The 12,795-nt window shown below is 48.9% G+C and overlaps 3 protein-coding genes across 4 annotated transcripts in view; 2 read left to right on the top strand and 1 right to left on the bottom strand.

Annotated features, from left to right (window-relative positions):
* The first annotated feature begins 19 nt into the window (after window positions 1–19).
* Window positions 20–6,519, top strand: LOC113203660 (elongation of very long chain fatty acids protein-like). Of its 2 annotated transcripts, XM_026418449.2 has the most exons (7): window positions 20–660; window positions 1,440–1,648; window positions 1,728–1,811; window positions 1,885–1,941; window positions 2,264–2,369; window positions 3,739–3,872; window positions 4,723–6,519. In XM_026418449.2, the coding sequence occupies exons 1-7, from the start codon at window positions 603–605 to the stop codon at window positions 4,885–4,887; spliced, it is 813 nt and encodes a 270-aa protein (XP_026274234.1). In that variant the 5' UTR covers window positions 20–602; the 3' UTR covers window positions 4,888–6,519. The 2 variants fall into 2 exon arrangements, with proteins under 2 accessions (XP_026274234.1, XP_052129080.1); XM_052273120.1 differs by having other exon boundaries at window positions 508–1,648.
* A 136-nt stretch (window positions 6,520–6,655) lies between these two features.
* Window positions 6,656–10,037, top strand: LOC113203659 (feline leukemia virus subgroup C receptor-related protein 1-like). The gene is made up of 8 exons (XM_026418448.2): window positions 6,656–6,848; window positions 6,931–7,171; window positions 7,243–7,467; window positions 7,541–7,697; window positions 7,787–8,016; window positions 8,260–8,363; window positions 8,445–8,555; window positions 8,665–10,037. Exons 1-8 carry the CDS (start codon window positions 6,823–6,825, stop codon window positions 8,951–8,953), a joined length of 1,383 nt encoding a protein of 460 aa, XP_026274233.1. The 5' UTR covers window positions 6,656–6,822; the 3' UTR covers window positions 8,954–10,037.
* Window positions 9,816–12,795, bottom strand: part of LOC113203675 (cytochrome P450 6k1-like) — a 4,320-nt gene continuing 1,340 nt past the window's right edge. The window contains exons 4-8 of the mRNA XM_026418471.2: window positions 11,970–12,183; window positions 11,769–11,893; window positions 11,497–11,633; window positions 11,070–11,291; window positions 9,816–10,967 (exon numbers count right to left, since the gene is read on the bottom strand). Of these exons, the coding sequence (XP_026274256.1) occupies window positions 10,540–10,967; window positions 11,070–11,291; window positions 11,497–11,633; window positions 11,769–11,893; window positions 11,970–12,183 (1,126 nt within the window). The 3' untranslated portion in view covers window positions 9,816–10,539. The remainder of the gene's footprint in view (window positions 10,968–11,069; window positions 11,292–11,496; window positions 11,634–11,768; window positions 11,894–11,969; window positions 12,184–12,795) is intronic.

Below are 12,795 nucleotides of genomic sequence, written 5' to 3'. Positions count from 1 at the left end.
TTTTTGTACGTAGGCTAGCCCAGCTAGAAATGGCATGTCGCAAGTAAGCTGTTTTTTCGGCTTCTTTGGTCGAACCAGAGGCCCAAAAATACGTCGAAACGACGAATTTTTCGACGAGTCGATATCGATTCGACGAAAATCGATACAACGTTTCTGGCTTGGAGATGTGTCTTAGTGCAAATCTTCCTACGTTACATACAAAATACAGCATTTGTAACTAGCCTAGGTACAATTTGTACCTCCGTACAGACAAATTTGTATCTGATGAATATGTGTTCAAAGACAAATCTAATCTGAGTACAAAAATTGTCGCCCCCCATTTAGAGTGTGAGGGAGGAAGGAGGTATAAAATGGAATAAGTGAAATATTTTGTTTTAACTTGACACAGCAGCAAGACCTTAGCCCCGGGTTGACCTTTCCCTTTCTCCCTCGCCACCTGCTACCCCCGAATTACCTCGTCCGCTTGGTTTCCAAGCTTCCGTGAATTGTCAACGAGGGGACTGGCCGCTTGAGCAATTCAACTTTGCGCAAGCGAAGCGGCGCGCCTTCGGCGTGCCGGCCGAGGGCTGTTAGACCGGAGCAGTCGAGTGCCAGCCAGCAACATGAGCGTCCTGCAGGGGCTGTGGGAATGGCAGCACCTCCACTTCGTCGAGAGAGTCGGTGAGTCGGCAGGTCGACACAGTCCACGGGTGCCACAAGTCTAAAAAGCCCGCACGGCTGCATCTGGTGCAGCATAACCAGAGGAAAATACGGAGTCGATGGGCCAGCGAGCACTGTTCCGCATGCATAAGGTGCCCCCACGAACGGGAGCCATGGACCATGAGCCATGACTCCCGGGCCATCTTTCCTCAAACTGCAGTTTGCCCACATGCCCAAATTCACGCAGTTTTTAGCGCAAATATCTAAAGTAAATTAGCCAACTGCAACTGTGAGATACGGCTCTGAGAGAAGGGCCCTAAGTCCCACGGAGAGCCATGAGCTATGTGCCATACGGTGACCAGAGACCATCGCATAGGGGCCGAACTCGCAATTTAATATTCGATTATTGTTACATAAAAGTGCGTTAAGATTCTAGCAAAAATGGTCCGTCGCTGATGGCCCATGGCTCATGACTTCCGTTCATTTGTGGGGGCACCTGTACGCGTGGATGCGATGCCCACCCTACTCCCAAGGGGCCATAATAAGGCGCCGTGGGGAGAGACAATGGGAAGCCTGTGAAAAAGAGTTGTAGGTTTTACGGTAAAATTTCCACGATGCGTGTCGTAAAATTACAATTCAAAATTCTAAAATTACAAGAACGCACGTATTGACATAGAATTCGTCAACGAGCAGAACTGGGCTGTCATCAATTTACAACATATTTTGTAAATATTAAATGATAGTAACCGCCCCTCTCTCACACATACTCTCTATATTTCTCTCTCTCTCTTTCTGTTCAGATCCTCGCATTGCCATTTATCCGCTTTTCGGCCCCTCGTTCGGCCTCGGGCCGCCATGGGGCCTTTTCGGGGTTGTTGCCCTGTACGTATATTGTGTTAAGTTTCTGGGTCCGCGACTCATGAAGGACAGGCAGCCCTTCGAGCTGCGAAAAGTTATGATCGTCTACAACGCCATGCAGGTCTTGTTGTCCGGGTACACCTTTTATGAGGTAAAATGATAACAGACACAACCCGTAATTTGTTATGTCCACTTTTATTGATAAGTGGATAAGCCTTGTGTGGACACAGTCTTGGGTTGCAGGTTGGGGCGGTCGATATAATTGGTTTTGCCAGCCTCTAGGCCCGAGTGACTACACACCAATGGACATTCGAGTGCGTACATGTGAATTGCCGATTCTAGTGTTGTCATAATCTTGTTTCTTAAAATGTAACTTTTGTTTTGCAGGCGGCTCGCTGCTCGTACTTGTACTTCTTCAGTAAAATAATTGATTTGGCGGACACGGTAAGATATAGATACCTAGCGTAAGGTGGCCTATTGCGTTCACTGTAAGAAAAACCTACAGCTATTTGCTGCACAATACAGCGTTGTACTTTGAAATAACAATATCATATTGTTTTTCCAGTGCTTTCACCCCACAATATACAATGAAAATTTCACAATCCTTTACTGGTTAATAATTGACAGCACCAGACTGTTAAATTGCAGGTTTTTCTTACAGTGATTCCACTAAACAGGCTATCCCGCGCTTGGTCTGTCACAGGGTAAAAAAATGTTGAACAGCAGACAGCAGTAACGTTTACAATGTTCCCATTGATATGTCTAGTTTTTCATCGTCATGCGAAAGAACTACAAGCAACTCTCCTTCCTTCACGTATACCATCACGCAGTTATGGTCCTCGGCGTGTGGTATGGTATCGCCTATTCACCAGGTAAGTGTATCGAACAATAGGCAGCCGTCTCGTAACCGGGCGGTTGATTGGCTGAATCGCCCCGCCCACATTTCGTTGGCTCCGAAGAGAACAAGCCATCCGCCACTGGACGGTTAAAACAATGTCTAATTTTTTGAGGGAAAAGGGAAATCTTTGAGAAACTCCCCTGCACTGTAAAAAAAATAATCACGGTCGCCCATACGGAAATATGCCGTTTATTTAACCTACGGCGTCTCTGTACCTTGGGTTTCGCACCCTCTTCCCATAAGAGCCCATGTAAAAAAAAACGTGGGTACGGCGCCAGGGTACGGAACGGTACGGAAAAAGTCCTGTTAATTTTGATCCGGAAGTCTTCGTCTTGAGTACGGAGTCTGTTACGGCGTTCCGTACCCCCTTTCCTTGTTCTAGCCCATGTAAAAATCGTTGGTACGGTGGCCATGTACGGCAAATCTCCGAACCACTTTCGAAAATCACTCCCAAAAGTGCGAGGTACGGAACGCCGTGATAGGCTCCGTATCCAAGACTGATTTTTTACAGTAAGGTTTGACAAAAACTCCTCAGATTTCGAGGAAGTCTCCTCAAAATATGAGTGGTTTTCCTAAAAAAAAATCCTCAAAATCTGAGGCCAGATCGGAGGACTCTTCCTTAAACATGGGAGTTCCTCAAAGTTTTCCCATTTTTCTTGAAAAAATGTAACAAGTGTAATTGGTGGCTGCGCAGAGAACTAGAGTAACTCCCCATCTAAGTAGCCAGGCCCTTCCACTGTTCTCCATGCAGCCACCAGTTACGCTCGTTCTCTGGCAGTGGCTGAGTTACGCTTGTTCTTTTCGGAGCCAACGATTTTTATTTCAACTGTGCTACATGCTCGCGTGCGGGCGGGTTTGCCTAACATCGTTGATCACGGTGCCTTACAGCCCGAGCAACCCAGAAGCGCTTCTGCATTAAATGCGCTTCAATGCGCATTGAAATGCACATGAAAGGTGACGCATTGGTGACGCATTAAATGCACGTATACGTATAGTGCACTAAGTGCGCATTAAATGCGTATTAAATGCTGTAATGCACTTTAAAAGCGTCACCAATGTGTCACCTTTTATGTGCATTTCAATGCGCATTGAAGCGCATTTAATGCGGTTGGCGCTACTAGGGCAAGTAGCCAACCCACCCTCTGCGTACAGTAATCTAAAACTACGAAAACGGTGCGGTTCGAATCTGCAGCCACAAGCATTTTCAGCACTTTCAAAACCTTACACTGAATCTGGATCTATGATACTTTTATCACAAAAGTTTGCGATAGCTCAATTTTGTTATTCCTCTGATTTATCGCTTTTCAAGACATGATAACTTAAAAAGTGTCTTATATTTTCAGGTGGTCATGTGACATTTGTTGGCTTTCTTAACACGTTCGTGCACACCGTGATGTATGGGTATTACCTGGCAACGCTCCTCTTCGACATGCGACGCTTTATTTTCCTCAAAAAGTGGATTACAAGAATGCAGCTTGTAAGTATATTTGCAGTCATGCCAAGAGGCTGTCCACCTCCTCACACTCTGCAAATCTAACTGTATAATAACTTGACAGTTTAAACTGCAATACTATAAGTCTTACACTTAAAACTGCGAAACTAAACAGTTCTACAGTTTAAACTGCAAAACTATGTGTAGTTCAACAGTTTAAACTGCACAAATGCATAGGGCTAGTTTGACAGTGCAAACTGTTGAACTACGCAGTTTTGCAGTTGAAACTGTGAAACTTTTAGTTTTGCTATTTAAATAGTCAAGTTGTTATACAATTAGATTTGCAGAACAGAAAACCGTATCTTTCCGAGAACGAAATAATGATGAATTCATCGTACAGTGAAAAACAAATTTATAAAATACTGTGGTGCTTAGGACAGCTGTAACATCCTCAGTAGAACATTGCTTCCACATCGTTCACAAGAACATTCTGTTACCGGCTCACCTCGCAACACCATGCGGTGTCTTTTGACGTCTGTGTCGGAGGCGAGCTACAAAAAGTTCTTGAAATAAAAGTATGTCGCTCTGATCAAGACGTCCTTAGCACCCCCTCTGTTTGTTTTTCTCAGTTTTCGTCTTAAGATCAAAACTAAAAAGTTTTTTGTGTTTTTTAATTTTGTTCTTGTTAATTGCGCGAACGAAACAATTCGACTTCGGTTTCTAGCAGTTAATGAAATTTAGTTTCCCTAAAAAGGCGGTTTTCTGGGTGTCGAGGCTTTATCGATAAAATGTTTACGATGTCATTTTGATATCGTCTTAGTGACCTGCTTAGTTCTTTGTCTAAATTTCAGAAAAGAAATTTAACTGCTTGGCTCGTGGGTCTTTTTCTTTTCAGTTCCAATTTTTCTGCGTATTCATCCACTCGGCGCAGGTGTTCCTCCAGCCATCCTGCCCCGTGTCAAGAAGCAACATGGTGTTCCTCATGATCCAGAGCCTCATCATGACCGGCCTGTTCTCTAATTACTACTTCCACGCGTACATTAAAAAGAAGGAAGCTTAGTGTACGAAAACCTCTGGAAATTACACCTAATCCACGGGATAAATTGTTAAGCCCCCTAGACAGCACACATTCTCTTGCTGGATTCCGATAGTCAATCTTCGGGGCCATCACACGACAAATCAAATCATTAATCCTCGGAGGATTTTTCACGCCCTTGCAGTGTTTGTTGTTATCCTGGCAGTAAAGGCAGTAAAGTCGTCTTGCCTACTCGCAGTTGCAGGCGCAGAAAGTATGTCCATCTCTCGCCGTTAAGAACCTGCCACATTCGTTCTCTGCAAGCGCCCATACTCTGCAAACCTAGGTGTGAGAGACTCACGCCTTTTGGTGTGAGGCACTTTTGTCCTACACCTTTTGGTGTGAGATACGTGTGTACTGCATCTTTTGGTGTGAGGTACACGCGCCAAAAAATTGTCGTTGTTCCAACGACATGTGTCACTGGACCAACAACATTTTGTCTTTGTAATGGTGTATTTCGACTAACGGAGGAAGAAGAATGGCGGGTAAAACATGAAGGTTGCTGATTGGCCTAGCGCCTACCACCACTACTGGCGTGACGCAGAGGCGGGAAGCTTTTGACCAATCGGTAACGTTTATGTTAGATCGGCTATTCTTCTTCCTCCGTTAGACGAAATACACTATAATGGCTTCAGGAACATAGGATGCTATTCCAACGACCACGATATATGCTGGCTCAACGACATAGCCGGTGGCACAGCCACCGGCTCTCATAGGGCTAGCAACATCGTGTCTTTGGACCAACAACCCGCACACAAGAACACGACGGTCGCTGGAACAATGATTTTTTTCCGTGCAGTGCGTCTGACGCCTTCAGACGAACTATACCTCATACCAAATGGTGTTGTACAAAAGTGTACAACACCAAAAGGTGTGGGAGTGTCTCACACCTAGGTTTCCCAGAGAGCGCCTTGTGGGTAGGCAACACCTTGCCTACAATGCATGCGTGTACTGCGAGGTGGCCTACCCTAAGTCTCGCAGGCGCCGAGCTCCCGTTATTCGCCGAATGAATCAGAGAAATACGGACTCTCTGGACAATACCACCTCCATATGGATGGAAAATACCTTGACTTGCTTATTAACGCGAACATAGATGTCCGCCTGGTGCCCTGATAAATAAGGTGTACAACTGGTATGCACAATGCAAGTGCATAACGGTACGTTGCACAAATTTAATGTTCGACTGGATGTTTGAATACTAAAAAGTGTTTAACAGTAAACTTGAACACTTCAGGGATAGACTCTTTAAAAAGTTTAATTTTACTGTTTAGCACTTTTAAGAATCCAAATATCCCGTCTAACACCTAAGAGTCTAAGAGTGTGACCATAGAGTTGAACACTACCATGTGCATGCGAACTTGCCAGTTGTACACTTTTTTTCAGTGGGAGGAGGCTGGAGGCGAATTGGAAAAGAAGGGGGCTACAAGTAGGTCTAGATCCAAGTCGAGATTACTAATTTTGGACTAACTGGACAGACAAAATTTGTTAGACAGGGGGTGAAAAGTGAAGTCTTTCTTCCTGGGTGCTGAAATGATTGTTTACAATATTGATCTCACGACTGACTCAAACCTGTTGGGCTTGCTACCTGCAGTCAATAAAAGCTGTTTCTTATATAAATGTGTGTGTGCCATCATTTTAAGTTAACCTTTACCCTCATTGTAGTTTAATTATTCCAACTGCCGAACAAAAATTTGACGTGCTTGTAAATCAATTAATTTTCAACCTCCCTAAAAGAAGTTTCATGCCTCGTAATGGTATGCACCCGGCTACTCTACAGGCGAGTCAATGAGAGCCTAATCAACCAGGGGCTCGACTATCTCCCCTCGAATAACAAGCGATATCAGAGTCAGTCCCGACTTCCTCGCTGCTGCACTGTGATGAGCCGCGCCGACTCTGTGCGAAACAAGTCCGCGCCCCAACATGTTCTCTCACGGGGACATGACGAGGTACGGCACCTGCTGCGGTCGCCTACTTACAAGACGGATTCGTTGCCGTGAGTTTGTCGTGAGCTTCTCTCGTGCTCTGCAGCTCGACGCGGGAAACGCAGTCCGCAGACGTGCGGCCCGTGGGTCGGCGCTGGCTCATGCTGGCCATCTTCTGCCTCGTGACGCTGACCAACGGCTGCCAGTGGGTGCAGTTCTCCATCATCGACAACTCGGTGGCGGCGTACTACGGCACCTCGCGGGACGTGGTGGACTGGACGTCGCTGCTCTTCATGGTGACCTACATCCCCGGCATGCTGCCGGCCGCCTGGTTCCTAGATAAGACCGTGAGTTTGTGCGCCGGGCCGACGTGAGAGCCGACAGAGCAAAGGTCAAAGGTCACGAGGGACTTGTGCAGGGCCTGCGCTGGACCGTGCTGGTGGCGGCCGCGGGGAACTGCCTGGCGGCGTGGCTCAAGGTGGTGGCCGTGCGCCCCGACCTGCTCGCCGTGCTGTTCGCCGGTCAGGGCGTCGCCGCCCTGGTCAACTGCTTCGTCCTGAGCGTGCCGCCGCGCCTGGCGGCCGTGTGGTTCGGTGAGCGCCAGGTGTCTACGGCCACCGCGATAGGGGTCATCGGCAACCAGGTGAGTGTCGTATCATATCGCCCCCGGCCACCGCCTCCCAACCCCTCAGAGATAACGCCTCGTTGACTGACAGCTGGGCAACGCGCTGGGGTTCGCCGTGCCGTCTGTGCTCGTGAGAGCGCCGCCTCCAGCGGCGGGCTCCTCCCTCGAGGGCATCGGCGACGACATGGCCCTGATGAGCTACATCGTCGCCGGCGTCACCACGGCCGCCCTCCTGCTGGCGGTGCTAGGTGCGACCAGGTGACTGCCGATCACACGCATTTACTCTCCGTAAAGTGTCCGAATGGCCGAGGTATCAAGAAAGAGCCTTGCGTTGCAGCCTTCCAGGCCGCCCCGCCCCTCCCCCCGAGCCAGGCGATGGCTGCGGCCCTGGAGTCCGAGAGGGCGGGCGACGGGCACACTGAGTCCCTCTCTCAGTACTGCCAGTCGCTCAAGTCCCTGGTGGGGAGCCCCGGTTTCCCCCAGCTGCTCGTGGCCTACGGCATCATCAACGGCGTGTCCTCGGCGGCGGGCACCCTGCTCAATGGGCTCATCACCAGCGTTTTTGTGGTGAGTTTAGTCTGCAGGCGACTGGGGTCCGAGGGGTACTTCACTCACGACAAAAAAATCAGTGTACATGTACACCCTCCAAAGAAATCAGAAAAAAATAAGAAAAAAAACGATTAAAGTAAAAAAAAAGAAAAAATCAGAGAAAAAATGAAGAAAAATAGAAAGATTTGTGTGCGCTTGAATTTGTTGTGAATTACCCCTCTTTAGAGATGACCTGCGGCGACTAACCGCATCCGCTTTAAGGACAGTGAAATGGACGCCGGTCTCATCGGCCTCACCATGGTGGTGGCCGGCCTCGTCGGCTCCGTGCTCTTCGGACTGCTCCTCGACGCGACGGCCAAGTTCAAGTGACTGTTAACGGATGCCAAATTTCATTAATTAAATGACCAAGGAGAGTATTGCACTAAAATTCGCCGCTCTCTTTGCAGAGAGCTGACTGTTGGAGTGTACGCCCTGTCGCTTTTAGCGGTGGTGGTCTTCACGGGATCTCTCTATTCCGGTAAAATTTGGACCGTGTATGTGGCGGGGGCTTTTGCAGGGTAAGTATTCGGTGTCCATTTGGATCCAAAGAGTTATTTAGGAAGAAAAAACGCAAACCCTCTGCCGGGGCTGTTGCCTTCGGGGTTGTTGATCGTTTCTTTGGCTCAGGTCCACTCTGGCCGGATACATCCCCGTGGGCTTCGAGTTCGCCGCCGAGCTGACGTACCCGGCCCCGGAGGGCACCTCGTCCGGCCTGCTGAGCGCGGCGGGCATGCTCATGGCCGTCGTGTTCACGCTCGTGTGCGAGCGGCTGCTGCCGCTGGCGCGCGGCTGGCTGTGGACGTGCTGCTGCATGATGGGCGTCCTGGCGCTGGGCGCGGCCTTCACCCTCACCATCCCCAACAACCTGCGCAGGCAGCAGGCCCAGCGCACCGCGCAGCTCACTGCCAGGGAGTAATTGAAATAAAAATTCAGAATTTGAAACGAAAATAGTGCGAGTGACACCGCCATTGTGCTCTACACGTTTACATGCCGACCAAATGGCCCGGGTGGAATAGAGTTCACTTCATGTTGGCAAATTTAAGTTAAAAGTATACCGGGTTTCCGGGCTGAGACATGCCAGTACGTTGGGTTGCCTATGCACTGGCTGCAGAGGCCGCAGGCGCGAGGCGGGTGGTGGGGGAGCTGCCACTTCCCCGCCACACGCCCCGCGCCTTCTGCCCCTGCAGCTAGTGCATAGGCAACCCAACGTACTGGCATGTCTTAGCCTCGACATCCGGTACTTAAAAAAAAAATTTGTGTGGTTCGCGACAAACACAACAAGTCATCAGTTCAAAAAGAACTGAAACGCTAGGCTACTTTGTGAGAAAGTGGCAATTAACTTCGAGTGAATTTGATACACCAATAAAGGAGCATACTTTTCACTTCACTTCAACAATTTCATGTGCACTTCTAGTGTTCTGCTTGCAGATTGAAGTATGCATAGTTTATTTTTCTGTGCTGAGTCCCACGTGACCACACGTATGGTCACAAAGCACGTGATTAATGACCCCCTGGGACCCAACGTGTTAAGTATGTGTATAAGTAGATGTTTTTGTCGTTGTTTGTTGTTCAAACATTTTCAACTATGACATAACTTGAAGTTCAGTCGAACCGTCAACTGAAAGGTGAACTCTTTTTCACCGGGGGGCTCGTCCTACGTCTAAAATAATCGACATTTCATTGACGACGCCTTAATTTAATCGTGATGCGATTGATGAGTGACAAATGTTTGGTTCGTCGTGCATTCACATGTTTTAAATTGATGTAAACTACAAAACTTTGTGGGAATTTTTTTTAATTAACATAATCAGGTAAATAAGGGTAAAAATCAAGTCCACTATCTGGAAAACACGGCATAAATTCGCCGCAAAACCAGGGATCCGTAACTTAACGTAACGTAAAGAAATACCTTCAAAAGATCGTGCCAAAGTTGGAGGTTGTTACAGAATATCCAAAGTTTTTTCAGACATATATTAAAATCAACTCGTTCTATTTTGAAATGCGCCTGCACCATCGATTAGTCGATTTCTACTCCTTTCGTCCCTTCACGCAATCAAATCAGTAACTTTTTATTTCAGGGGTCGGTTAAACAGTATAAACTATGACCTGAACACACTGTGAGAAAATCAACGGAAAATCGACGGACAACTGCGGCAATTACTTTCCGAACGTGTCTGTACCCTGAATTTCGTTTTACGGTCGAAGCAAAACGGTTGTTCCGGGTTGTTCCGTACCTTATTTCTGGGGTGCGGAGGAACCGCATCACACATTTACCAAAAATGTTTTTTCGGACGCGTCCATACTCTAAATTTAGTTACATAGTCTAACTCAAGGGGTTCTTCCGTACCTCTTTTCTGAAGTATGCTATAACGGAATGTCCGTTGCCAGTCCCGTATTATCAGACGATTTTTTCCAGTACAGTTTAAATAACGTTCAGGGGCACTTAAGAGTTAAGGAGGACCCAAAACACAACATCAGGGTTTGTCTCATTTCCAGTCAACCTTACGGAAGGGGACGGAACTTGAGCCACATTCCGCCCTTGTAGTTAAGGAAGGGGGCCGTGGGGTCGCGCTGAAGCGGCAGGACTTGCTTGTCCCCCGGTGACACCTCGAAGCGCTGGATCAGTGTCACCAGGGCCACCTTGACCTGAAGGGAGCCGTACTTCATGCCCGGGCACTGCCGAGGTCCGTCGCCGAACCCAAGGTACGCGTTTTTGGGTCGGGACTCAACCTCCTCGGGGCCGAAATGGTCCGGCCAGAACTCGTCGGGGTGCGAGAAGTAGGCCGGGTCCTTTTGCACCGCCTCGACTGGGATGTATACGGGCGTGCCTACATCGAGGTCCACGCTCGGGCCATCCGCGGACCGGAGGGTCGTAGGCTTGGTGCACACCCTGCGTATAGTGTCGGCCACCGGGAACAGGCGCATGGTCTCTGCCGAAGCAAAGTCAGGTGTTTTTGGCAATTGGTTGAAGAAGAAGAAGAAGAAGAAGAAGAAGAAGAAGAAGAAGAAGAAGAAGAAGCCATCACACGCACCTGTAAGGACCTGATCGAGGAAGGGCAGCGTCATCACGGTGTCGTGGTCCAGGGGCTGGCCGCGCTTGAGCTTCTCCCTGAGCTCGGTGCGCAGCCTGTCCTGCTCTCTCGGGTTGGTGGCCAGCTGCAGGAGCACGGACCCCAGGGTGAGGCCGCTCGTCTCGAACGTTTCGACATATGAGTTGATGGCCTGGCCAGTACTCTTGGTCAGCTTATCCTCCGCTGGGGACAGCAGTTTCATCGGTCTTGGATAGTTTCTTACCCTCTCCTCCCTCTCCAGGACGCGTCCGAACCGAACAGTCAAGCGCCTGTCGGACGTTGGGTGGGCCACCCATCCTACTTTTCCCCACCCAGAGTGTCCGAGTGTGAGGCTCTTTACCCTCACATACTGGTGTAGCCGAGGGCGTCGTACTCATGTATTACTTACCGATCTTTCCGTCCACCATAATTGTCTTGGCGGCGTGTTGTACAAAGTCGTCACGTGTCACTCCTTCCTTGTGTCGGTAGTCGACGGAATCACGAATCAATTTACGGAAAAAATCGAAAGTGGAGTCGCTGACGATGCTGGACCGGAAAAATGACAAGCCTGTATAGTCATGGCCAGATGGCTCGTGCGGCTGGTGGGCTTGTGTGTTTCAGGCCTATCAGCCTGCAGCTCGCCAAGTTCCCTTCAGTTATAAATTATAAAGTATCTCTTACTTGTAACCGATTACTTTGAGCAGAGCGGGAAAGAAAAGGATCGAGATAAATCGTAGGTTCTCAATAAAGGTGCCGTTGAATATCGAGTGGCCCATCTCGTAAAACACGCCTGGCTCGGCCCCAACCTGCGGACGCACGCGAAAAATATGATTGTCTGTTCCTTCTCACGCCACGCTGTAGTTTGTAGAGGACGCGACCCACCTCAAGGCTGCGCGACTCGATGCCGAACAGGACGCGTGCGGAGGCGTGCGCGGTGAACCGCTTGCACAGCAGCTCGCCGTCGTGGGTGACGCCCGGCTTGCTGGCCGCTATGAAGTCGGCCAGGCAGTCGGCGCTTGTCGCGAGGTCGCCGAAGGCGATCTTCACGCGGGACGGGCTGAAAGCCTGCGACAGCCGGAGGCGCAGCTCCTTCCACCTGCATTTGTCAACCAGATTGCACTTCACACCTTCAAATCACGAGTTATACTGTGCCGGGTGTAACTGTGAATGCGCAGCAGTGTTGCGGGTTTGCCTACCTAATTCGCCCGTAAGGCGCCATGGCCCCTGCAGCCCTGGCGGGTATCCAATCCCGCAACACTGCTGCGCATTCACAGTTCCAACCGGTACATCTTTCGGGTGTCCAGCTGCTGTGCGATTTAAGTCGCACAGCTGTCGGACAAATCAGCTTACATTGTACCGGGTGATTTAGAGAAGGTGCAGGTGCGAGTGGGTTAGCCCACCTAAGGGGCTATGACGCCTTACGGACACAGCAAGTAGGCAAACCGGTACCTGCGTCTTTTCTGAATCACCCAGTATACACTGTAAAAAGTAGTTTTTGGAAAACAACCTTTTTAGTGATGATTGTGTTGTTGACAAACAGACATGTTGCTCGAGAAAAATAACAAAAGTTGTTGAAAAATAATCATGTTTCATTTCAATTAAAAACAAGGAACTTGTTGTTCCTGGACAACTTTTGTTGTTCCTGGACAACTTTTGTTGTTCCTGGACAACTTTTGTTGTTCCTGGACAACTTTTGTTGTTCCTGGAC

Source organism: Frankliniella occidentalis, unplaced genomic scaffold (assembly GCF_000697945.3).
Source record: "Frankliniella occidentalis isolate FOCC.00 unplaced genomic scaffold, Focc_3.1 Scaffold247, whole genome shotgun sequence".
Classification (NCBI taxonomy): domain Eukaryota; kingdom Metazoa; phylum Arthropoda; class Insecta; order Thysanoptera; family Thripidae; genus Frankliniella; species Frankliniella occidentalis.
Note: the sequence above shows the minus strand (reverse complement) of the source record. Positions and strands in the feature narration are given on the sequence as shown.